This window comes from Molothrus ater, chromosome 5 (assembly GCF_012460135.2).
Source record: "Molothrus ater isolate BHLD 08-10-18 breed brown headed cowbird chromosome 5, BPBGC_Mater_1.1, whole genome shotgun sequence".
In the NCBI taxonomy this organism is placed as follows: Eukaryota; Metazoa; Chordata; class Aves; order Passeriformes; family Icteridae; genus Molothrus; species Molothrus ater.
In genome coordinates this window covers 20093698-20120938 of record NC_050482.2, presented here as the reverse complement: position 1 = coordinate 20120938, position 27241 = coordinate 20093698, and the positions used below count along the sequence as shown (strand labels likewise).

The 27241-nt window shown below is 38.8% G+C and overlaps 1 protein-coding gene across 5 annotated transcripts in view; it reads left to right on the top strand.

Annotated features, from left to right (window-relative positions):
- Positions 1-20234, top strand: part of MAPK12 (mitogen-activated protein kinase 12) — a 33956-nt gene extending 13722 nt beyond the window's left edge. For 2 of the 5 annotated variants that reach the window (XM_036400816.1, XM_036400814.1), the window contains exons 5-11: positions 8053-8082; positions 9821-9868; positions 12832-12946; positions 13552-13623; positions 14215-14294; positions 15035-15113; positions 16671-17630. In XM_036400816.1, coding sequence (XP_036256709.1) covers positions 8053-8082; positions 9821-9868; positions 12832-12946; positions 13552-13623; positions 14215-14294; positions 15035-15113; positions 16671-16924 — 678 coding nt within the window. In that variant the 3' untranslated portion in view covers positions 16925-17630. The other 3 variants (XM_036400818.2, XM_036400815.2, XM_036400817.2) reach the window with 3 other exon arrangements.
- Positions 20235-27241: the final 7007 nt, after the last annotated feature.

Below are 27241 nucleotides of genomic sequence, written 5' to 3'. Positions count from 1 at the left end.
TCATAGAGGGCTAGCAGGCTGTCAAGCATGATTTTCTTCTGTAAATCCATGTTGATTACTGCCAATCAGTTCTTTGTCCTTGTAATTTTTGGAAATGGTTTCCAGAATTACTTGCTTATCACATTCCCAGGGAGTGAGGTGCAGCTGACTGACCTTCTTTGATCCTCTTCTTCAATACCCTTTTGAAGACATGAGCAATATTTGCTTTCTTGCAATCATAAGGAACATCTCCTGATCACCATGACCTTTCACATACTTTTAAGTGGACTCCTGATGACATTGGCCAGCTTCTCTTAGAATTCATGAGTGCATCCCATCAGGCTGTAATTTTGTGTTTGTTCAGATATTCCTTGTTTGATCCTCCACCATTGAGGGTTAAGTCTTCCTTGGTCCAGACTTTTCCAGCAGTTTCAGGGACCTATGATATGGCAAATAGTACCAGTAATGATGGATTAAAAGAAGCGTTGAGTACCTTGGCTTTTTCATGCCCCTGGTGCAGTTGGCTGTGTTCTCCCTAGTTTTGTTTTTGCTCCCAGTTTACATGTAGAAGTCCTTCCTGTTGACCTTTGTGTCTCTTACCAGATTCAGGACAAGAGGGCTTTGCCTTTCCAGATTCCATCTCTGCACACTTGGGCAGTATCTCCACATTCCTGCAGGGTGATCTGACTCTGCTTCTATCTCGTGTATGCTTTTTTATGTTTTGGTTTCCCTAGGAGTTCTTGTCTCCTGTCACCTTTCCTTGATCTTGACTTAACTAGTGTCTGTTTATTGTGTGCTGATGTTTTACACTATGAAGATAGAAAAACACTCATAAAAGACTGTAATGGCCCATGCAGATTTGTCTAGCTTTGAACTGTGTAGGAAAGCTTCATCTTGAAGCTCTTCCAGTAAGTCTTGGGAAGAATAATGATTTTGATATATCATTTTCTTAAATAAAAAGTATAACCAAATGCCATGTATAAGTTAGTTGTTGGTCTTGTTCATGATTTTCTTTGTCTTTTCACGTAGTAAGCCTGACTGTTAATCCTCCATTCCTTCTCAGAAATTATGTTTATATTCATCTTTGTTTTATCTCTTAGATACTGTACTATGTGGACTGCAGAGCTTACAGCTATAGCAAATAACATAAAAACATAATCTTGAATTTTACTAACTCTCACAAGAATGATTCTAAATGTATTAGCTGTCATATACTTTGCATGTGTTTCTTCCTCATCTTTTGCTAAATACTGTTTAATTTTGCTACTCCTTTTTTCTGCTGTTTGGCTTTTAAAAATTGGACTGAGCATATTGAAGTTCATGGTCTTACAACACAAAAAGAAGATATTCCTTAAGCTCACTGGTTTTATCTATAACCTATGTTAATATGATGTGAAAATGATTCTTGGTCCATATTAGTACTACAGTTCTTAAATTACTGTGTTTACTTTTTGGGTATACTACTTTTTTCTTTTGGTGACACAATTCCAAGAGAAGAAAACCCTTTACCTAGGTGTCAGGTTTTATCCAGGCTCTCCTGCAGTAAAGGCTGTTGAATTCTCTTTGCTGCTCTGGAGACATAAGGAGGCTATGGAATGGCACTGTCTTAAATTGTGTGTCATTCCTTGGCTGCTGCTGGCACTGTACAGTTTTGGTTTTATGGTCCTGTAACCCCACAATGTATGGACAGAACTTTCCTCTGTGCTTGTACAGACAGATAAGTGAAGTCAGTGTAGGGGTTTGCTTGTGCAGTGGAAATATAGACCTGATTTTGATACAGGAATGTCTGGCACTTCCATCAGGATGTGGATTCATCCAGATCTATACTTGCATTGCCAAACACTATTAAAAAATAATTAAATAGCAGCACAGCATGCTGTGCCTGGACAATGACATCAGGAACAGCATAACCACGATTCTGTTGTCCCTCAGCACTTAACAGATACAGAAGGGCAAGTAAATTGTTTTACTCCCATCACAAAATGTAATAAATACATTTTCTTGTTGAGTCCTGCATTATTGATTTCTCTTTGACCCTATCCTGGATTTTGTGTTCTTATTTTATTTTAGATTTTTGCTCACATAGCCTTTTACATGTGCTAAGTCATTATCTTTTGTGTTCTACAGTTGTGCATTTAAGTGCTACAATTCCCATTTTACAAATGTAGGGGCTCAAGTCAGGTAAACTAAAGCCAGGTTTGGGGAAAATGGTTTGATTTAAACTGGAGGAAATTCACCTCTAACCTGGATTCTGAATGTGGAGTTATGATTTCAGTTCTGTAATTAGCTCCCTAGTCACAAAGCCATGTCCTAATAAGTGTTGTCTTAAGGACTGTGTAAAGTGGAGTGGTCTGTTTAAGTTCCAGCAGGTAACTGTCTGGGAAGCAAATTTCTGGGAGAGACATTCTATTCACCAGGGATGAAAAACTGTATTTCTGCTGACTTTACAGGCAAGCAATATGTGAACTGTAAAGAATTAGCTTAGGTTGAGTGTAGTGGAAAGGATGAATAATTAATTTAATTCTGGTGAAATGGCTTAGAAACATTTTGGGCCTAGTGACAGACACTCTATGACAATGGCCAGCAGAGCAGAACTTGTGGCTCCAAAGGCTGATGCTGAAGTCTGTTGGATCAGTAAATGTGGAAGACAAATGTGGAGCAACTGGGTGTGGTTGACATACATGGGAAGAAAACAGAGCAGGAATTTATGAGGATATATTGGGCAGGTTTGTGGCAAGGTTTGTTTGTTTTTGTTTGTTAGTGAAGGCTGCAGGGGCGGCTGCTGTGAGAAGACACCAGGAACTGCTTCCATGTTGAACAAAGTTCCAGCTGGCTGCAAAGCAGACCCACTGTTGGCTAAAGCTGACCCAACAGCAATATTCATGGCATATCTGTGGCAATACATTTAAGGAGGGGTAAAAAAATGTTGGCATCAGCTGTGAGAGGGGAGTGAAAAAATGTGAAGCAGCCCTGCAGGCACCATGGTCAGTGAGGATAGAGGGGGAGAAGATGCTACAGGTGCTGGAGTAGAGATTTCCCTGCAGGCCATGGAGACCATGGTGGCACAGATTGCTCCTCTGCAACCCATGGAGGACCATGACAGAGCAGATATCCAGACAGCAGCCATGGCTCCCCCATGCTGGGGCCCAGGGATGTGGCCTAAATGAGGCTGCAGCCCATGGAAAGCCAGTGCTGGAGCAGGCCCCTGGCAGGTTTAGTGATGAGACCTGTGGCCCTTGGGGGACCCACACTGCAGCAGTCCACTCCTGAAGGACTGCATCCTGTGTAAAGAAGTTGAAAGAGTTCAAGAAGGACTGTGTCCTGTGGGAGGAGCATAAAAATAAAAGCAGTTACATGGCAACAGCTACCAGCAGGGATGCTGAGATAGTAACTGTGATAAATGTTCTGTAAGAAGTGGTTTACCTGAATAGTTTCTTACCCCATGTTTTTGAGAGTAAAACTGTATGTACCTCAAAATTACCAGCAGGAAATAAAATATTATTTCGCTACTAGACTGTTTTGTCATTTCTTATTACACAGCAAACTCTGGAGAACAGTCTTTACTGTATCTGTTCCATTAAATTTTGGATTCTCATTGAACCATTTCAGACAAAAGTATACACCTAGCTGAAAATATTTTTAAGAAATAGGAATAGTCCAGTGTTTGAGGCACATTCTTGTAGCCCTGTCTGTGCTAGGAAATATGTTAAGCTGAAAGCAGTGTTGCTAACATGCAGACAAGAAAGAAAATGAGTCAGTAATTTGTTTATTCTTTTACAGATATCAGTAAATTAGCTGTTTAAGAAAGGGTTAGCCAAGTTTTTCATGAAAGTCTTGTACTTTTTAAGGTCTACTGTATCTGGGTTAAAGACAGCCCATCTGTGTTTATTTGGATGCTTTTTTGGTGGGGCATCGGGAACAAACATACATTTAGCTAGAACTCAGTAGAGGCATTATAAGGGAAAAATGCTTGCAATACCTGGGAAGAGGGAGAATGCCACTGTAGATCTTTGTGGTAAAACTCATTCAGCTTCTCAAGCTTACCCTCTCCTTTGTATGATGACTTTGTTTTTCACCTTTTAACTTTGATGGAGTCAGTTCTGAGGGGTTTTTTTTGGTGTTAAAGATGTAACGTGCGATATGCATTTGTCCTTCGTAAAGTATATAAGAACTTTATGGTATCTGTATTTATGTCTGGTCAAAGGCAAGAAGGCTGTTCATCATTTTTGTCACATTGCATATGTTATCTGTAACAACCTGTTTACATGTGACAGTTAAACCTGTGTAAGGGAGAACTGTGTGACTGATGTACTGTGAAGGGATAAGGGAGATTTTTGCTAAGCCCCCCCACTGTTGCTTCCTTGCAGGCTTCATTTCTACATTCTGTCTGTAGGCTGGTTCTGGATTAGTTGTAGACAAAGGGCTCAACAGCCTTGATTTTAAAAAACCTGTATAAATTGAGGTCAAGACTGAGTTCATGAAGATTTTTATCTTCAGCCATTGCTCTGCAAGTCTGTACAGTTCTTTTTTGTCAGTTCTTATCATTTTACTGTCTTTTTTCTACAGAGAATGAAATATTAATTTTCTTTCTTTGGTGAGCCTTGTAATTCAATGTGATGTGACACCACTTAAAAAACAATAGCTTACCTCTCCTTTGCCTGTTGCCTAGTTGGGCCTTAGTCTGGTATTAAATTTTACTTACATGTGAGCTTGCATCTTGGAAGGACTTTCATAATTTCTTTTTTGTTATTGTTTGACAGAAAAGCTGTGTATTGTCAAAGAGTACAGAAGGCAAGCTAAACATAAATGTCTGTATATGTAGGTGGAAAGAGACTGGAGCTTTCAGTCTTGGGTCCCTGTTCTGCAGGAATGCCAGCTGGGCTCCTGTTCATAGAGGTCTGGGGGAGGTGGCTGTCAGTCCTCTCTCTTTATTCATAGTGCTTGGGAAGGGACAGACAGCTCTTGGGCCATGCAAACACCTGTTCAAACTTCTCTTACCATATTTATGGTAAGATGTACTACTCTGATTCTCTCCTTTTCTCATTTGTATTTACTGGCTTTTGTTCACATTTATGCTGGATTTTTCTGCTTCTCTGCTTTCCCTTCCCCCTCTGACTCATTTCCTCTTCAGTTTTTACTTCCCCGCCAAGATGCTTCTCATTTTCATTTTGCATGTTGCCTAGAACACATTCTCCCGAGTCTTTGCTAATTCCCTTTTGATTAGCTTTTTATTTTGTGTAGCAATTACATAGAAAGAAATGAATGTTTAAAATTGAGGTGATTGTTGGATGACTTCCTAGCATGATCTGAAGTTTGCATTCCAGGATTTATGCATGCTATCAAAATTGTCTTTAGGATAATGCGTAGAGCTCCCGTGCTCCAAGGAACTTCACTTGTGTTAACTGGGTTCTTGAATAAATTATGGTTCAGGTGAAGTGGTAGAAACATTGTGAAGGATATGATTACTCTGTTCTGAATCATTAAGAATGAAATATCTGTCAATAGATGGATAATTTAATGAGGAGAACCAGTAAGAACAGGATCCCATTTCAGAATCCTGTTGAACAGAAATAGAAAACCTTCTGAATGAAGACTGGCACAGTTCCAGTGTTGCTACCTGCCAGGAGATTATGAAATGCAATTAAAAAAATACTGCTATTGTTAAAGGAACATTGCAGCCCAGCACCAGTATTTCAGCTTACAGACAGGCTGATATGTGCATTGCAATCAGGAATAACTTCTAATTCAGGTAATCTCAGTAGTGTTATGTTAAGAGGAGCGTTCAGAAAACATAGGAGCTTTCCCCAAAGTGTTAACATGATTTTGGTGCTGTGAACATTCATAAAACCTTCAGTGGGGTGAGAATGACAGCAAAATCACACTCTTCCCCCCAAAGAGGTGAGATTTTCTTTAACTGAAATTTTGAAGGGTGCAGACCTTTTAATTCCTGTTTCTACATTCCACATTCTTAGGTGCCAAATGACTGGGTCTGCCAGCTATTTCCTTACTGCGTACAGTCTTAGCAGCACTAACCAACTATAGAATATTTTAAGCATCTGTTCTGGAAAATCAAGAGGCTTCAGTTAGAAGATATTGCAATAATTTAGAATGCAAGTAGATATTGTGATATCCTTGATCAAGATAGTGATAACAGAGGACATCTTTTTCTTAACTCAGTGGGAGTTTAGCTATTTACAGTTACATTTCTGGTTTGGGTTTGTTGTTTTCTTTTTTAAAGTGCATATGGTCTCCATGTACAATTGACAAACTTCCTCCTCCTCCTGTCCCAATTCACTTCATGCACATCCATAACAGATAAAACATTTTGTAGTTTTGTGTTTGCTGTAGTGGTTTTACAGCAAACATTCTGTGAAGCAGCCGTGTGCCCTCAAAGTCTTGTGTCAGCCCCAGGAAATCCTGTGAGAGGCTTTGGCATTTCCTATGGGTGATGTTAAACCTTGCCCAATCTATAAGTAATCTGCAGCAGGAGCTGGTATACTGCAGCTGCCAGGACAGGCCTGGGCTCTGGCACAGCAGTGTGACCCTGCAGCAGCAGGGCCCTACCATGGCCTGGGCTGGATTGGTAAAGTTGTAGGCACAGGGTCAAAGGAAGTGGGGGCTTTTCCCCCCATCTGTCTTTTCAGAACCTATGAGACCACATCTGGTGTGGCTGGTCAGGTGTAGGAGAGGACTAACTGTCAGAGGTTTTTTTCAGTCACTGCTTTAAAAGCTTGGCACCATAAGCGCAGATCTTGTGCTGCTTAGGTTGTATGGGTTGTGTTTTAAGTTCAGAAATCTAAGACTGAAAGGCACATTGGTTCTGTCTGAAGAAGTTTTTTGTTCTCTAGCTTTGCTTTCTTTGTCTTGGTGTTTCTCATCTGCTGGATTATGAGGACCCTTTTGCAGAGGGACTGTTGCATTTGTGAGCTTAATTGCCCATCCTGAGGTCTGCTGGGGAAGATGGTCATTGCTGTGGCTGATTTGCAATTATCCTGCAAAGCTCCTTTCTTCTGTGCATTTCTGTGATGTCACGCTGACTATTCTTGGTTGGTCCTCTCTGGCTCTGCCAGCTAGTTCCTAGTGACTCTGTTGCCACTTGTCCCAGTCTTCAGAGTGGAATAAAATGAAAATTCTTCAGGTGAAGCTGGAGGATTTGCATCTTCTTCATCTTTCCTCAAGTCTTTTTTTAAAATACTTTTATTGTTCTTGTGTTTTTTAGCATCACTAGTATGGTCTGTGGGGGTTTCAGATCAGTTCCCCACCCCTGAAGGGATTAGCACATCCAGGCTGCTCTTGGAAACCATGTCCTCAGTTCAGAACAGCTTTCTACATTTCAATCTTTGCAAGAGATACATTTATCTGAACTAGTTACTAGAAGTTCCCTTTATTGACTGTGATGAGAATAGTCTCTTCTAGGGTATCATTCAGTGGTGAGAGAAACTGCGTTCCACAGTGGGGAGCATTTGGTGACAGTCATGGGTTTGAACATCTGTATTTTGTCAGGTGTCATGCTGAAAGAACTAGTCCTGGGTGTTCAGTTTGCTAGTTTGGCTTTTGTGAGCCTTTAAATAGGTCACTGACTGGGTGATGAAAATATGCAAGTAAAGAGAATGTCTTTGAACTTGACCTTTCCATTTTCCATTGAGGAAATACTGATGCATGTAGCAAGAATTCTCAGATAAGACCTTGACTGGCCTTCATCCCATTCTTAACGATCTCTTAAAAGCCAGTGCTGCTGAAGCATATGAATCTAAACTATGGTGGCACACCAGAGACACCTATGGTAGGAGAGCATTTCTGATGTATAAAATACCATGTTTCTTTCTGATATACATATATCAGTTGCAGTACTCAAACTGAATTAGTGGTTTCTCATTATTAAGCGGGAAAGGACAAAATACTAATGAGCATTAAATAAACATTAAAACCATAGCTAAAGGGGTCTTCTGTGCAACAAATAAATTTTTTCTAATTTCAGTTTACTTTAGCACCATGTAAAAGTATTTTCTCTCCTACCCCAGGCCACTTTTAAACTCAAGACCTTGACTAAAAAAATACTTTCTCTTTTTACAGTATATTCACTCATCAGGCATAATTCACAGGGTAAGTGGAAAAACATGAAAGATGTTTATATTTTGATAATGTGAGTGATGTTTGTGTATAAGCATGCTTATAAATAGGCCTGAAATTCAGTTTATAGGTTTTCTCAGTTTGTTGGTGCCTTTGATTTCTTCTTCAGTGGGAACAAAAGGTGGCATGGCTGTGTCAGTGTAAGCTGGCACTCAAGTTGCACTGAATACAGCTTAGATTTGGGCTTCCTAGATTACTTTTTGAAACTGAGTTGTAAGTCTCCACAAGAGCAAATAAGGTCTAAATTGAGAAAGACAAGAGTTGGGGGGGGGGGGGGGGGTTTGTTTGTTAGTTTTTAAATGAAGATTAAACTTTTAAACACAATGTTTAGGTTTTCTTTAAATGTTTTATTAGTGTTCAAAGTTTTGGGGGAACCGTAGAAACTGAAAAAAATTGCCCAAAGTTATAGAGACTTAAGAACCTCAGGGTTTTTTGGGGTTTTTTTTCTGAGAGAAATTAAGCATTTGTTTCTTTTTTAATCCCTTCTCTGTATAAAGTCCACTTGAAATCACTTCTGCACTGTGAAGAAGGAGTTCTGAATGATGCCTTTGTGGTACCAAGCAGTATCTCTTCCCCCAAAACTGTGTTAGAACAGTAGAAATTGTCCTTTTTTAATAAAGTGTCAGGAGCACCATAGACAGTGCACATTGTATCAGCTTTAAGCTGGACATGGAAAATGCACAACTGACAAAATAATGTAAAATATTTATATTTTTATTATATTTATTTATTTATTATTTAATTATTTATTTATTATTTTTATTTATTTATTATTTTTGCAACTGCTGGGATCGTGGTCTAAACTTACCCTTGCTTAGTTTTCTTCTAAGGTCTCTCTTGATGACCCTTGAGCTTCTTGGTTTCATTATGGTTTTTTGCACCAAATTGTTTCTCTCCAAGGCCCCTCTGATCTTAAAAGATCTTTGTATAAAACAGGTGGATCCCTTGTTAAAAAGTTCAGAGAGAAGATACTTCTAAAGATCTTGTGCTAAAGTGTATCAAACAAAGGTTTGAAAAAGCTGAAGGAAAATGTATATCTAATAATGTATTTCTGAGCCATTGATGTTGCAATATCATCTTAGTCCTTGCCAGTAGTCTTCCCTTTGCTAAACTTTACAACTGTGGAAGATCATTGGAAGTCTCTAAGGTGGCTTAAGAGACTTAAGGGAATATTTCTTTCATGTTGCAGTTGTGTTGACTTTCTTAGGAAATTGATTTTTCGACAGAAAAGAGCATAGAGTTTTACGTAAAATCTTGTTTGATTCTTTCATTACTACTTCTAAGTCTATCAGGGTAAGGAATTTTTATAATGCATATTTTAATATGCAACATGTAGAGTCCAGAACTATATATGTGAATTGTTAACCTTGTGGTCTTAATATTAAATGCAACAAGTTTATGTCCAAACCCCTCTCATAGAAAAATTAGTGAATTCCTTCACTGGCAAGCATTTTCCTGACTTATAGCAGGAAAAAAAATTGATTTTTCTTGCAGGGGAAGTATAGTGGAAAAAGGCCAAATGTGCAAGTTGCATCCTTCTTTGTATTATTTGTGTTATGACATCATTTTATCTGTTGCTGTTCAAAATGGTTACATTAAAACTATAAAACCAGAAAGAAAGAAGGAAGGATAGCAAAAACAGAACTTTATTGTCTTGCTGTAAAATAAAAAAAAAAAAACCTCAAAACATTCATTTAAAATCTGGTTGCAGGATCTAAAGCCTGGAAACTTGGCAGTAAATGAAGACTGTGAATTGAAGGTAAGGTATGTTTATTTGAAAAACCAGTCAGACATGTTAGAAGACAGAAGACAACAGATGCAGCAGCTGTGGACATGCTGGCTGGTTTCTGTGTTGGGCCAGGCTTTTTGCTCTTGAATCACAATTGGCCTGTACATCCTCACAGAACAACAGGGAATTTGAAGGGGGACTTTTGTGTCCTGGTGTGTAAGGACACATCAGATCTTATGGCCAAGGTTTTGTCCCTAAAAGAGACATAAGAGTTGATGGGAGTGATTCGGTTATGTGAGAATTTCAGCTTTAAATAAATAGAAAAAGTCTTACTCTACAAGCTGGGAGATACAGAAGCTCAAAGGTTGTGAAGGACACCCTTAATGGAATAAAATAAAATGTGATGCAGAGCACTACAAGAGGTTTTTAGCCTGCAACACGCAAAATATATTCTTGCATGTAGCCACTGTCATACAAATTTTGGTCTTTGGAGACTGACTCAAATGTTCCAGGGTTCTGTAATCTTAATGTTTTCATATCAAACACAAAAATCCATTGACTTTCCTGGCTTGGAGGTGGACAAATTGTGAATGGATCCCACACTGATGGGAAAATAAGACAGTCTAGAAAAAACAGTTGTATATGGATGTCTTCCTCTACACCTTCAGCTTTACAATTATATTTTGAGATGCAGGCCAGGTGTCTCCTGATCTGTATCTACTTATTTAGCAAATAAGTAGACAGTGCACATTGTCTACTTATTCTGCATCTTTTTCTGCACAGCTCTCAAAGTCAGTTTATGCAGGCACAGGATCGTGTTGCCAGATATAGTGCAACCATTTTCCCCCATGTCCGTGCACTCGGCAGCTTCCCTTGTATCAGCTCCAGTGATGATGAGACTGGGGGCAAGTTGGAACAATTCCTTGGAAGGGTAATTAATTAGCTATCAGTTTTTTCCCAGTGAGCTTTCTGATACTTGTTTTTCTCTCAACTCCTACATAGGTATCAGAAAAGTGACAGTGGAGGGTGTATGAGAGGAAATCACTGCCCTTTCGGTAGTCTCAAGTTATTTTTGTTAGTTAATGAAAAAAAAATAGGAAAATTAAGTTTGCTGAGTCAAAGGAGACCTATCCTTGAGCTGAAGGAAATTGGGTCATTGTTTCATAATTCACAAATTATAAGAAGGATTTTCAAACATACTCTGAAAATTGCTGTGGAAGTTCAAGCTGAAAAGTTGAAGATTGGAGTGTGAGAATAAAAGTTTTATATGAGGATAGTTGTTGAAATGGTACCTTGTTAAGTACAAATAGGATACCCTTGTTCCTGAGCTTAATGAAATGTAAATGAAAATAAATCATGAAGTTAAAGCATAATACACAAAAATTCTTGCTGTTGTTTTCTACTTCTACAAATCTACAAAACCAAATTATATTTTAGCTGTTTCCAACTCTACATGTCACAAGCCTTGGTAGATAAATGCCTAAAAGACTGTGACAGAATAGACTGTACCACACCTGGATTTGGCCTGGTTTTTTTTTTCTTCCACCCTCCCTGCTGTCATACTGGGAAAATTCGTGTGCTGAATATGTACAATAAAAGCCATATATAAAGGTTTATAAAAAAATTATATATACAAAAAAATTGCATCTGGTGAATCTTCAGTACCCAAAGAATCAGCCACAATCAAGTGCACTTAATTGGTATGAATAAAAAAAGTCTCCCTTTGCATTCCGTTCCTGTTTTTAAATCGATTGGTAATCAGCAGTTATGAGGAAAACATGGAAATGATATTTCCAGTATGGCAATAAAGATAAGCCATAACATTTTGTATTCTTGATTTGTGAATGAAAATAATAGTTTTCCTTTTTCTGTTAGTGCCAGGGAATGATGAAACTCTCCTGAAATATCTTAGAATGCTTAATTGCAGAGAGCATTACAAAAACATGACTCTTGGCATAGGAATGCTCAGGTGTCCCTCTTAAAACCCCTGCCCTATCAATAAACATGTGCAGTGTGATTCACATGGCAAACTGTGGCTGCTCATGCAAGCTTCATGTTTGTGACACCTGTGTGTCACCGTGGTTTATCTTCAGTAGAACTTGACTTACCCATGCCTCCCTGCTCTTGTTAGAAGCATGAGCTTTCCAATAAATACAAGCTGATTGTTGTTCCAGGAATGGAATTTTCTTGCTGTTTTCTGCATCTTCTGATGGTCCGTACAGGAGGTGCTTCTTAAGGCAGATTTTGTAGAAGTTGACAAAAGGCCATAACATTCATTTTTAATCTTGCTGCTGTACAGATTGCTGTATCTAGAGAGAAATATCTGAGAATCTTAGAAATAAGCTGAATTGTGCATAGCACTTTAAAAAAAATTCCACGGTTCTTGCATTTGTTTCAAAAGGTTTTTCTGTAATTGATGCTGGAGGTTGGAGAAGTCCTGATGGGACTAAGTGATGGTAATTCCATACTCTTGTTGCCAGTTTTCAATGTGACCTAGAGGAAGTCTTCCCTTGTGTGAGTTATTCATAACGTAGAAATAACAATACCTTCTTTCTTCAGAATATTGTTGGAACACACTCTTGAATAATGTGCCTTCTGGGATATGAGAGCAGTGGACATTGTTTAAAATGGGTGCTGTTCTTTTAGCTGTAACTTGATACAGTGGTGATTCTGTGGTCAGGGAATTTTTTGTATGAAATGTGTCCAGTATCTTTTTAATTAATAAGTGAATAATTTATTATTTTCTTTACTGGTCTTACAGCTTTTGATGGTGCCATAGAAGTATGTAACTTGAAAAAAAATTATTCAAATCTCTCTGCTACCTCTGGCTTGATTTTTAAAATGAGAACAAGACACTTCAATGAGAAAAAGATACAAAAATAAACTAATCTCTGCAGATTGCTCCAGTTTTGTTTTTTTCTTACAGTTGTAAACAACTGTATGAACTAGATAACAAGCTATCTGATCTAAAGTGCTTTGTGCTTCCACTACAGATCCTGGATTTTGGATTGGCAAGGCATACAGACAGTGAGATGACTGGCTATGTGGTTACAAGGTGGTACAGAGCCCCAGAGGTCATTCTTAACTGGATGCATTATACTCAGACAGGTCAGTGTCTCCTCAAAATTATCTTAACAGAGCTAAAGCATTCACTGGATCAGGTGAGATATACACAAGGCTTTGTTTCTGAAATGAAGGTGGAAATGACTGTATAATTATGCAGCATTTCCTTGTAGATAAATTGCAGGTAATCATGTGGTTGTGAGTTTGGGGATTTTTATATATGTTTTCTGAGAGTAACAGAAAGTGCCAAGATTATTAGAAAAAAATTATTCAAATTATACAGACAGGACAGTCTGGTCTCTCTTCTTGTGCTCCTATAAAGGTGTGCTGATTTTAATTTGAACAGACAGGGAGAAATGGCAAATGGAGGGAATTCAAATAACACTATGGAAGTTTTTGAAAGTACTGAAAATTTACTTCCTATGCCTGTTACTGAGAAATTAATTCTGCATATTATGAGATTATCTCCAGTTTGCTCATTAGAAAGTCTGGTAGTTTTACCTGTGCTGTTCATCATACTTGGCAAGGCACACGTTTATTTTATAACAGGCTATGAAGGTAATTTTTATACTTATTTAAAATATGTTTTAAATTAAACTTTATGTACATTTAAACAGACAGGTTAATGTGTCTCCTGGTCTTTTTTTCAGTTGACATCTGGTCTGTGGGCTGTATAATGGCTGAGATGATAACAGGGAGACCTCTGTTCAAGGGAAATGATCGTATCCTTCAGTGAATTTATGATACTGATGTAAGAAAATTATGAGAGGTTGTTATGTGATACAGTAAGTCTGTTCAAAAATAGATGAGTATAAATTGAAATTAATAGTAAAATGGCTTGCAACTTTCTCATTAAATCATTATTTTATATCTGTACCACTTTTGCACACCTGCCAATTAAAACTTGTATTCCTGATTTTTTTTCAGTAGAGGTGATCTTAAAATCACATCCAAAATCATCAAGTAGAAGGCTCTGTGATAAGAGAAAAGCCATTTTTTTCTTAGTGCATGCAAAACATGTGTTGATTGTTTAGATACTCTTAATATTCTTGGACTGATTTTTGTCCAAACAATACAGAACAAGCCTTAAGATTTTAGAAAATTTTGCAGATGATTCAATTATGTGTTCCCAAATTATAGGATATTTTCTTTGCCTTTTTTAAGAGAAATGGAGAACTTTCATCTTTTATAAATCTTCAGTCATTGAATTAAAATTTTTATATTACTCTCCAACAGCAAAGAAATGCATTACTTTTGCAGGATGCTTACTTTCCTAATAGTGAAAGAATTTGTTCCTTATTTCTGGTATTCAGATCTGGACCAACTCACAGAAATAATGAAAATAACAGGTACACCAACGCAAGATTTTGTTCAAAAATTGCACAGTCAAGATGTGAGTATTCTGATTTGTCAGTTGGTTTTCCATGTCTTATTTTTCCTTTGAGCCATGCTCAGTTCTTAGGCTGAGGTAATACATATTGACTACTGATATGGCCCCTGATGGTCCTTCTCTGCCTTGACATCATTTGTGCACCCACAATAACTACTGGAAATGGAGGATGGAATGACAGAAAATTATCAGAACATTATTTAAATATTTCAGGATTCCAGTGTGTACCATATAAACAGCAGAGGTGATACATGGCAACTTTTATTGTAAAGGTACTAAAAGCACAGAGATATTCAGAAAACCCGGTTTTTTGCAAATGTCTCTTTCCTGTCCTATGTCAACGTCCTTCTAGAATCCTGAGGCCCTTCCTATAAAGAACCTAAATTTATTCATTAATGTAACTGTTCAGTTTTAATGTAAAGGAATTACTGTATAAGGTTCACTTCTAGATATTGCTGTAAACTCAGTATGACATTCTTTCAAAGAATTCACAGATATTTATTTGAATAAATATACTAAATATGGAGCACTAATAATTAAAGCTTCACATGAAAATTTCTAAATCATGGTTTTAAAGTGATTAAAAAAGATTCCATTCAGGAAGAAGGTGAATATCATCAGAAAAAATGCATTTGTACAACATGCTGTCAAAATATTGTTGAGAAAGGTATTAAGCATATAGTTAATGTTGTCTCATTACAAAGGTGGCAATGATCTAGTTTAATATCCATGTTTCTTTTAAGGCAAAAAATTATATCAAAAGCCTCCCAAAAGTCCAGAAGAAAGATTTTGCATCCATCTTGAAGTATGCGAATCCTTTGGGTAAGGCTGTTTGTGTGTATGTGTGCAGCTTGTTCTTGTGTTTGCATTGGAGGCAGCTGCATTGTAATTCAGTCATGTGACAGGGGACGTGGTGGTTCTTGGGCTATTCTGTCTCTTGCTTTCCATAATTCATCATTTTGATTGTTGAAACTGAAGTTTAAACCCTGCCAGGAATCAGTTGTTTGTTAGAAGCATAAAAAAAATTAGTATGTTGTGTTTTAGGTTTCAATCTAGTACCTGCTTATTGGTTTGAGCAGTTTTCTCAAGAGCCCTAGCATATTAAGTAAATGTAATAAAAGTTTTTCTGTACTGTATTTGAACTACAATTCTGAAAGCCCAATCTGATTGGCAGTTGAAATACAAGAAAATGGAAAGCTGACATTTTAGTAATAGAATTAATACATCCTGAGAAACATCTGTGCATTCCTGAGAAATAATGGCTTGGATTCCATAGATCTTAACAGCCAGAAGAGCCTACCAACTGTGCATAACTGTGACATGACCTGAGGCAGGCAGAGCTCTGAAATGACTCTCCTTAAGCATTATCAATTCCCCAATGATCTAACACTAACAAGCCAGTTTTATTAGAATATTAATTAGGATAATTGAATTTTCTTAATTGAAGTTAAAATTTTAGGTTCAGATACAGTACAAATAAGTCTGATTAAGAAACAGCTCTTATCCTTACTACATGGTTAGCTGATGGGTAGCTACAGCAAGCTACACATTTCCATTTAGTTCTTAGGATGTCTTTTATCATTTCTGTGGCCATCTGGCTGCTTCAGGTCTGGAACAGTTTAAAGAGAATATGCAACATGGCAAGCAGAAGTTGAAGCGTCCCACACTTCTTGGGGTGAAGCATCACTTCCCACACTGCCTCTACTTCCTTTCAGCTGCTCTAAATCCAAGAACATCCTTTCAGGATAGAAAAACAGAAAATAAATGAATCATTCATCATACCTGTTTACACTAGTCCACTTTGACAGTCTAGCAATGGAATGAATCCAGAATCCAGCGAAGGGGAACATGCAGAACTTTAATGGGTTGTTTTGGCTGAGATCAAAACCACATAGCAGATAAAGTTAGCCCTGAGAGTCTGAGTATGGACAGCTGACCTGTCTTAGTGACCTTCAGAGTGTACTTGGTCTGGATTTGGTGACACAGAGCGCAGTTCTCACTCCCTGTTCACCTGTTCATTCAGCTGCTGTCAGGGGGTGATGTACCTTAGGACCACAATAAGTGGCAGTGGTTTAAGACACCTGGGAAAGCCCCAGGCACAGTGGTCCTGGAGCCAGAAGCTGAGGAGTCATTAGCTGAGACGTTTTCTGTATTGTATACAGAAGCAAGGGAGAACCTCTGCCTTGCATCAGGCTTTGTACACATCCCAGCTTGCTCACAACAGTCATGCAAAGAGGCCTCACTGGCTATAAATGGACATGCAATGATTCTGTTCTGTTACTCCATGTATTTATTTGAAATACCTCCAGGGCAGTATTACTGTGTACAAGTGGAATCAGGTATGTGATTTGAATACACTGTTGGTTTTCTGTGCAATAGCTGTAAACCTTTTGGAGAAGATGCTGGTGCTGGATGCAGAGAAGCGAGTCACAGCAGCTGAGGCTTTGGTGCATCCTTACTTTGAACCAATTCACGATCCTGAGGAAGAAATTGAAGCTGAGAAATACGATGACACATTTGATAACATGGATCTTCCACTAGATGAGTGGAAGCGTGAGTTTAATTTTGTGATGTTTTCAGAATTAACCAGATTGAAAGGCCATGCAGAAATAAAAATTATCCCCCTTAATTAACTCCTCTGCTTTTGATAAAACAGGGTAAATAGACAGTATTAAGAGAAATGCTACTGATGCTACCAGTGTTCCTCTTACCGAGTTCTTGTGGAAGGATCTCTAAAGGTTTCTTCTCTGCTTCCTAACAGAGGCCATCCTCCATTTCCCTAATGTTTCTGTCCTCCCATCTTCTGGAACATAGAAAATAAGCCATTTCTGTAACTTGCCTTTTGGTGGATAGAGCAGGTGAAGAGATTGTGTGACTGTTGCCTCTATAGGATTGCAGTGGTTGCTGGCCTGAAAGTTAGAGTCTCTGAGGGAAAAAAAAACATATCTGTGTCAGCAGAGACTTAAATCTAATCTTGTTTTCATCTAAGGTCAGAAGTTTGTAGTTTGGCTTTTAAGTGAGGCCCTAACTTAAATCTAATGTGCTCAGTAACTCTTGCTGAGGATATTGCCCACTATACTCAAAAGTCAGTGCTCACATCCCTCTGAAAGCACCTATATCATTTCAGTATTGGGCTACTTTTTCAAATCTTCAAATGGTGAAAAAGTCATGCTTGATTCCCTTACTTTTTGTACTCTTCCTCTCTTTCTGCCTGAAGAGGTCTCTCTCTTCCTGAGCTAGATCAGAGCCCAGCCATGCTGGGGTTGCACCTTGCTCATTCATGTTTGTGCAGCTCCTTTTCTGATTAGACCACAGCAATGCTATGTCTATTCTGTTGTTTTGCAGGCATTACATATAAAGAGATACTGAACTTCAAGCCACCACAGACATTGGACTCAAAGGAGACAGCAGTGTAATGGCTCAGTATTTTCAGAACTCAGAGGAAGGCAGAGAAGTTGTAAATGTTTGTGACATTTCAGGTGTATAAAACTTCTTATAAATAAGCTCTATTAATCTGTTTCATCTGCACTGTAACAATGTCCTTTACTCTGCATGTGGAAGTTGGTGCCTTTGGGCGTAGCATTTCAAAAATATCCAGAAACTTATTTCTGTCTACAAACTTCTTCCTTCTGCACAAAAGGACTCAGACTGCAATAACCTGGTGCCAACCTCAAAAGAGCAGGATTAATTCTTCAACTCAGACATCTGAAGAGAGCAAGTTACCACCCCAGGCAAGCTGAGAACACACTTGTCTGATGTGCTGTGACTGCTCTCCAAGGCCACTAAACCGTCTTGAATGCAAGGGGTATTCATGTGACTTCCTGTGGAATATTTCACTTTGCTGAGATGCCTGGGAAGGCTAATCATCTCCTGTTACCTCAGGGACTGCAGTGGGTAGCAGAGTGAGTGAGTACCTGCATCCCCTGTCCTGTGTGAGTGGAAGAGAACCTCAGAATTGTTGATGTCCTAGATTTTTTTCAAAGTAACCAGCATAGCAGGACAAGATTTCATAAACTTGCTAGGTGAACAGTCACTGGATATATAATCACTGTATAATATTTTTCCCTAAATACAGTGCATTTTCTTTGTATAGTAGACTAGAGATCAAGGATTTACAGGGAGAATTTCTTCAGATTTTCCTGAATTTTCCATCTTAATATTGAAATTATCTCAGACAATCAGCAGTGCTGATTTTAAAAATAAAGCTGCATGTGGGTCACTTTATAGGAAATGAAATGAGGACCAAAATGATAGACTTCATCAGGAATACCTGCAGCAAGCTGTTTTTTTTTACAGTGTACAAAGCTGCTACCAGGTGAAGAGTAATAATTATTCCCTTTTTTACTGATTTAAACTCATCTTACGTTGAAAAACATTCAGACCTTTTGTGGAGAGGTACCTTAGCAGAAGGAGTCAGCTTTCTGATGGGATACATAGGTTAGGTGCTTCCTGAGTTCCTCTTACTGTCCTGTTATTGTATTTTCCTGGGTGCTTTGTTTGTAAGGGTCTCTGAGAGGTGGGAAAAAGAACTGGCAGACCTTTGGGAAGAATTTCTGTGTGAAATTGCTTGTCTTTCTTAAAGGTAGTATCTTCACAGTTGACTGTTTGGATGTGGGTTATTTCCAATGTAATACACTGTGGGTGTGTTACTACTGAGTGAAATGAATGTGAAAGAAGACATTTGATCCTAGCAGGTAGTAACTGGAAAAAAGAAGAAACTACTTGGAGTTTTTTTTTTGCTTTAATATCCAATATAAACCATAAGTTTAATAAAGGCACAGTTACTCTGTTTCTTTCAATGAGTTAAACACCTGTAAATATTAGCATTTGTTTAAAAATTGTTTGTGATGAGAGTTGATTAGCTGAGGTGGACACCTAGAGAAACTAAATAGTAAGAGAAAACTTAAATTCATGTATTTGACAAGTCATTAAAAATGACAGTTTCAGGAATTCATTAATAAAAAGGAGAGAATGTATATTGAATCAAAATATTTTTCCAAACTACAGGTTTCTCACAGAGGAAGGCATACTTAAGAATCATACTCCATTTTGCACTATGGCTTTCTGCTTGGTCTACACTTCTGTGTTACATAGAAACTTTTATTTTTTACAGGATAGATGTTGTTCCTTAGGATTGTGTTCTTTGGTCTTCTTAAAAGTCGTGGTAGAAAAGTGCCTCTTGGAATTAGTGGTGTTGATAGACTGAGTCAATGGGAAATGAAAAATGTCAAACACTTACTTGAAAATGCTGCCTCTGTATTTTAAATGGATTTCAACATCCTAAATTCTAGCAAATGCCTAAAGTCTGGAGATAATGCAGATGGCTCAAATGTTAGTCAGACTAGGAGAGAGCATTTTTTTTAATTGAAAAACTGCTTTGCATTTTCTTCCCTAAAAGCTAACCCTTCAGTGGGCATTACCACAAAGTCAAGCCCTAAAATCTTCCACTGGCTGAGGTGAACTTTTCCCTCCCTTAATTTTTACCTAGCATTGGAGAAGCAGCCAGCAGACATGAGAAAAACATAAAAATATAGTGTTAGCTTTTCTTGGTAGTGGAGAAATACAGAACTCTTAAAGTAACTGAAGACCTTGATGCATATGTCAGCAAAAACAGATGTACTGCTGTGCTGTCAGCAAATGGCAAAGCCAACATCAATTTGGTCAAGAAGTTTCTGTGAAGAGATTGAATTCTGCAGAAATGGCTCCAAGTGGCAGTAGAGATCATTAAAAGAACTGTGAGGTGAAAGCAGAAATACTTTGCAGCTGCTTCTCCAAAAGGAGAGACAACAGTTCCTAAGTTTTTATTTGCTATTCTTACTGGTGCTAAGCAACTCAGGTATAAGAACCCAATTTCTGTTTGCCTTAAAAGAGAAATGTAAATACATTCTGCATGTACATGAAATGTGACAAATAAAGGTTGTGAGTTTGTTTTTTACACAATAATGGTCTTATTTTCCTCATATGTATTCCCAGATGCACAACCAATACTGAAAATATTATTTTCGGTAAAGGGATCTGTATGAAACTAGTATTGTAGGTACATTTCATGTAATAAATAGCTGCTGATACAATTTCTTTTGGAAGTTAGTCAGACCACAGATGCTAATCTTTCTCCCATTTTCTGAACCCAGAGTTGCCACAGAGCTGATCTGACTGTACTACTGTCACCAAATTATTCTTAACAGCTTCTTGGATTTTACCAGACATCTCTGCTTTGCTCTTAAGGACAGGATTTTTGGTTTTTAAATGCAGTTGCATCTCTCAGCCTGATTTTAAAAGCCAGAGTCAGACTGATGGTCATCAAGCATATATATCTTTGAGTTGGACAAAGTTCCAATAGGTGTATGGGGCTCACATGCTCCCTGACTATTTTAGAGCAAGATTGTCCCTTTAAGTATTAGTTTTTGTTGCATTGAAGACTCACCAAATGTTGGTTTTTGATAATGTGTTACTGTGGGCTAGATGGGGTTCACACCTTCCTTTCTTGATTATTTTCTTTTTTTTAAAATAGGATATTACTGAGGTGCATGCTAATGTGTCCTGCAAAATGTGCTCAGAAGATGCACTTTGATCTCAATTGGGAATTACTGGGCATATGAGCTGGGTGGGATTCTTTGAGTTTCCTACTTTCTGATCTGCTGTTCAGAAGTGAATACCAGATGCTTCTGGTCTGTTACAGCTAAAGTTCTCAAAGGATGAAGCATCTGTTAGATGCTATCATTCACTGGATCTTGGTATAAAATAGCCATGTATTTTGACGGTCCCTGCAGGGACCACAGAAAAGAATAGGGGCTCAAAACACCTGCTGTCTCTGCTGATTAATTCTCTATCTCCTGCATATACTGGTGGCAACTGGTTGTATAAGCCAAACAATACCAGAAGCAGTTTAATGCACAGCAGCATTTAAAATCTCCTCCTAAGTCTTCATAAGAATTCAGAAGCCTGAGTTGGAGAAAGATCAAGGGAGGAGGACTGCCATCATACAGACACTCTTTGAAACTTTTGGAGTAACACTTAATGAGCAGCTCTTGTGCACAGATCCTTTGTAGCCTGTGGAGTAGAAATGTCTGAAAATTGTATTTTCATCTAGCAGCCATCTGCAGCTCTGAGGCATGGGACTGATGTATGCTTTTTAGCTACCAGGAACAGCATCCCACTAGGAGGTGAGCAGGGACAAGGAACCTGTTTTAATGATTCATCATTTTTATCTGCTGCTGTTTTACTCTGTGATGGGAGCTCCTTTATGCTTACCCTTGTTACTTCTCTTAACAGGAGTTTTCTACATTGTGGTCTGCTTCATGAGTAAGCAATGAGGTGTATTTCCCAGCAAAGTTAAGAGTGATCCAGGCATTCAGCTCTTACACCTTCATTGAAGCATTTTGAATATGCTTTTACCTTTCAGAAGCAAAATAGACTGCCAGTGAAACAAATGAAATGCAAAGAATGGAATTGCTCAGGTCCTGTTTGAGAATGTTTTTGGTTTTTCCCTGCAATGTCCTGGGAGCACATGCTCCTGGGGAGCAGGTAAAGTCTCTTGCTGTGTTTGCATGGTGCCAGCAGCTGTGAGGTTCTTGTCAGAGTGATACTTGTGGTACCAACCCCTAATCCACTTCAGTCTGATCCTAATGGAAAAATCACTATTACTATTGCATTGCTATATCACAGCTGATAACAGTAAAATTGTACTGCCTTGAAAACCATGGGCCACAGGGGCCTGGGCCATGGCAGGTTTTTTTAGGCATTTTTAAAGTCCCATTTATACATGATAATTCCTGCTGACAAGTAGTACAACTTTGGCATGTACCCAGACATTTTGCTGTTCCTAAGGAACTCCTTACATTTTTGGGTTTGAGCCAAGTTTGACTTTTAGTTTTCATAGAGATGGTAGTGCTCTACTGTAAGGAGAAAAAAACCACAGCCACGAAATGTAATCAGAAAAACATTCACTCAAGTTTTCTCTAAAGCCATAGATCCGGCAAAGTGCTGCAGGCGTGGTTCATTTACTAGCACTGTCATGGCCACAGAGCCAGCAGTGCCTGGAAAATTGTGCTCAGCCAAACTGATGGGTGCATATGTCATCTCTTGTCTGTTGTTCTCCAGCCATGCAAGAGTAACAATGCAGCCTTTGTGAGGGGCTTGTTTGGGAAAGCCTGATGGGGAGCTCTGCTGTGAGGGTTATGAGAGCATCTGCAGGAGGTCACGATGCTTGGGCTGCTGAGACTGGGGGCCAGCTCAGAGCCACTGCAGCCAAAGGTGGCCCCTTCCCCATAGTGACCTTGGGGGGAGGCTCCCAGGCACTGTGGGGGCAAACCCTGATGGGGGGAGTTGCTTCCAGCAGAGGCTCCTGCCTTGGCCCTGCCTGAGCTGCAGCTCTCACTGCCCTGCAGCCGTGTCCCCGCTGTGGGTCCCACCAAACCACCTCCACTCGCAGGCTGATGTCACGGTCTGGCCTGTCCCCATCCCCAGGGAGGTGCCCTACACCCAGGGCTGGGGCTGTCCCCAGGTGCCCCCTGCCATCTGACCTAGATATAGTGGTTCACATTAAATTCGGGTCAAGTTGAAGAGATTTGTTGGCAGTGCTCCATAATAAATGGAATGAATGCGTATTTCTGTGCTGTTAGCAAAGCTACTCTTAAGTTGCTGTGAGTCTCCATTTGGACTAAGTATCATGACAACATCATTAATGAAGTTTTTCATACATGATGCATTAGTGCAAAAGGTAATTATTAGGAAAGAAAATTTCTGCAACAGGGCACAGATTTCCTTTAAAGAAAGAAAATACAATGCAGGAAGATTTTTTTGAAGGCATTACTAATATTGTAAATAAACAATCAGACTCATCAGAAAAGTAAAACCACAGCAGTGAGAATGTTGTGAACACTGAGATCAAGTCCTGCCTGCTGGCAGAGTGGGAGGGCTAGGTCACCAGGCACACATATAAACTCTAGGTCTCATGTCACCTTACAGACTTCAAGCATGACTCCCCATATGGCTTTCAAGCACTCTGGTAATGCTTTGTATTCAAATTGCTGAATTTTCCAGAACAGATGTGAAACTATGGCCATACAAAAATGAGTGAATATTTGGAGACTCGATGAAATGAGTGTGATTCTTTTAATGAACAGCTCACTATAATTACTTTTTCTACTAAGTATTGCCATTGCAAGTCTTTAAAACAGAACATTAACTATGTTTCCTTAGGTTTCTCAATGGGTTTTATGGCCTCTTATGCTTTATGGCTGGATTAGTGGTTTTGATCACCTGGATTTGATATGATTAATGTTATGAACTTGCTGTGTGTCTTCCAGCTTTTGAATTGCTTTCCATAACCAGTGTTTGGTATCATTAGAGTGATTTGAGATGTAAATTATTTATGTACAGGGAAAATTCCCTTTATGCTGTAACCTCAGATCTTAGCAGTGGGGTAAGCATGACTTCCCATGAGAAGATGCTCCAGGGAAGGCTGAGGAGCTGAGCTGAGCAAGCAGAGAGCATTGTTGTGTTCCACACTCTGGCTTGCCTTAATTTATCAAATTCATACCAGTGGATGCCTGAGGGCTCTTTAGGGTTAATAAAATCTTCTCTAATATGGTGTTGTGACATCATCAGGTTCATACATCCTTTGTGATCAGCTAGGAGTTTTAAAGAAGACTAAATCTCTCTCTTCATGTTAGACCTTAGTAAACATGGGCATGACAGTAGGGCTGCTTGTGAAAGGCCTCTACAACAAATGGTCCTTTTCTCTTAGAAAAGAGGAAAATGAAAACTTGGAAGTCGGCAGAATTTGATGCACTAATTCCCTTCATTTTTCTGTGTTAGTTTTATTTACTCAAGCAGTATTACAACCAAGAAAATCAAATACAGCTAAGTAGCCAAGTGAATGTCCTCACACGTGTGGCCATGGACCCAAGCTGGCTTCTCCCACTGGAGTGTTGGGACAGAATTGCTGTGTCAGGACTTCAATAAGCACAGGGACACAAGTTGTTTGTTCCCTCCCAAAGATTGGCATATGCATCTGCAGCATCCCTTGCTGAAGCCAAGATATTAGGATGAGGTTGCTTTATTGAGCCAACCCTATGGCAGGGAAAGTACCTCCCTTACTGAATGCTTTTTCAACATCATGGACCAAAACCAAACATTTTATAGAATGTTGTGAAAGATAATGCACCAAAAAGAGCGAAAGAGTGGTCTGTGTATGCTGGCCACCTTTGTCAGTTCTGCTCACATAAGGGTCTGCCATAAGACACTGACATCAATAGGCTGTATTCTAACACTCAGCATAAGCAAAACAGGCAGAATATTGCCTTCCATGGTAAGAATATTGCCTTCCATAGTCATGGATTATGGAAACTGTCTTTGCCTTCCTTAGGTACAGAACCTGTCTGTCAGTAACTCCAGTACCTCTGTTTCATTTTGCTAGAATATCAGGGAGAAAAATGCTACTCAGCATGAAGAGAAACACATAGCATTTTCTGTGGATGTTTCTAAAAGTAGTTTGCTCTCTCACCAAACAATTCAAAGATCTCCTGTCCCAATACATTTACCATTAGCAATGCTGTAGTAGAGATGTAGATGTAACAAGGCTTATGGGGAGTGGCAATAGCTTTTATCAGACAGATGTAAGAGCAAAGGAAGAGAGCTGAGGAAGCTGTCAGGCAAACATGCACCATTTATGGTGGGAAACTAGAGCTGCAATGACAAATCCTTTTTCTCTGGATGCTCCAGTCTAATTTCAAAATACTTTCCCCTCTAAACTATTTGCTCCTCTATGGTTTCCATAATGAAAGGAGCCTCCTGTGGAGACAGTTATCAATCTTTGATCACTGCAACCAGCATGAAACCCTTAATGCTATTTAGAGAATGAAAATGGATCCTAAGACCAAAAAAACCATCAGCCTCTCCTGTCTAACTGTAAATTTAATTGTTCTCTGGTTGTGCCTCCCTGAGCTTCATATACTAATTAGAAGTAAACCATAGTTTTAGAGATCATTTAGGTACTGTTTGATTTTGAGCTATTTCTAAATGATTGCTCTACATTTTTTCTCATTTACTCAGCTCTTCTTGTTGTGTAGCTATTTAGGATGAATTCACCCATTTCACTTCCCAGGAGCTCCACTGGAAGGAAATGTTTGCCCTGGAATGAAGGTAAAGGGCTGTGAAGACCAAGTGACATAACATTCCACAGGCAGGCCCCACAGTCTGCTCCCAGATTAGCAAATGGATGCTGAAGTCTGAAGTCTGGGCCCTCTAATCCTGGCCTGCTGGCTCAGGGGCTCTGCCCAGGTATTGAAATCCAAATAGAGTTTAATCATGAGGGTGGAGACTCCTTTATCAGTGAATTTCTCTTCGAGATAGGGTAATAGAAACCAAATGTCTTTGATGTCAACAGAGGCAAGTGTGCAACATAAGCCATCACAGAGAGAAGGAAGGAGTCTGCCATCTGCCCCAAGGCTCAGAGAAAGAGAAGATATTTTTTCTTCCCTATCTTTTTGTATAGCATATTGCATCTATGCTTTCTCTTTTTAAAGACTGATCTGTGGTTTGTTTGGTTTTTGGGTTCTTTCAAATTGAATTCTCCCCCTTTGCAGAGAATTTAAAGCCTTTCATGAATACCAATGGGGCTGTCTCACAAAACAGAGGGGAGGGGTTGAAGTGGTTGATTCTGTAAATCTCAGGCTTGCTGTGGGAATGGTTGTGGCAATATGAATTGTCTTTAAAGGAACAATTGCTGAGGTTTTACAGATTTTGCAGGCCCAGCATCAGTGTTACAGGAAAGCCCTATGCATTCACCATTAAAGTGCATATAAAAAGATTCAATAAGAATACAAGATGCAGAATCTACTTACTTTTACAAAACTGTTCTACATGTCTTCTCAGACAGAAAAAAGACTTAAACAGTATTTACAAAGATACCGTCCCTGCATGATAAGAGAGAGCAAATCATAAAGGTTCAAATGAAAAAGTAGTGTGTGTGAAGCCATTATCACATTTGAAATCTAGACCTGCCCATGATGATCCACCTAATGCCTGGCATGGACCTGCCAGCTGTCTGCCACAGTGCTGCCCTCCTGCTGTCTCTTGAATTCTTCACTCCTCACACAGAGGTGTGATTTGGCTAAGCATTTGTAGTCAAAGCAGGTTACACGTAAGGCCAGTTTCTTCATTCATTGAACCTTGAAAAATGTTTTGAGTTCCTTGATATATGAGGAACACTGAAAAAAGTAGATTAGTTGCAGCTACAATAGCAAGTGTGTCTTTTGTCAGGATAGGAAGGTGCCTTAAAGGCTTCAAAAGGCTCCCTTTTGAGGTCATCCTTGTCCAAAAGGTATGGGTAAGGTAATATCTAAAATAGGGAGAGTGAAAAAAAAACATTCATGCTGTCAGTGATAATCCTTAGCCTTTGAGCACATAGTGCAGAACAGAAAAGAACTATTCCCATAAAATATTTGTATAGCTGTCAGGTAAAAATTATGTACCATATCCTGGACACACTGATTTGTGAAGCAGTTACTCCTGTAATTTGTAATTGGCACAGTTAAAAATACATTTTCTCAGAATCCCAAGAAGTTTTTGAATATTGTCGATATACGCATTAGAGTTCAGGACACACCTCTTTGTTTTGAATAGAGTTCAGTACACACCTCTGGACTTGAATTAAAAAATTTGCAAATGTTTTTAGTTAGAAAACCCAAAATAATAAATCTCTTTCCAAAACTACACTAACATAGAAACCTAAAGCTAGGATTTATCAAGAAAATACATTTTCTTTTTGAAATTTTAAAATTCCATTCTACACTCTTAAAAACAATATGAATCCTGGTTTGGACAGAAATTTGTAAAAAAAAAAAAAAAAAAAAAAAAAAGCTGCCAAGATTCTAATGATCAGAAGCTCAAATTCATGTCCAGGATGTTACTTTGACTATTTCTTGGTAAGTCTTTGGTTTCACCAA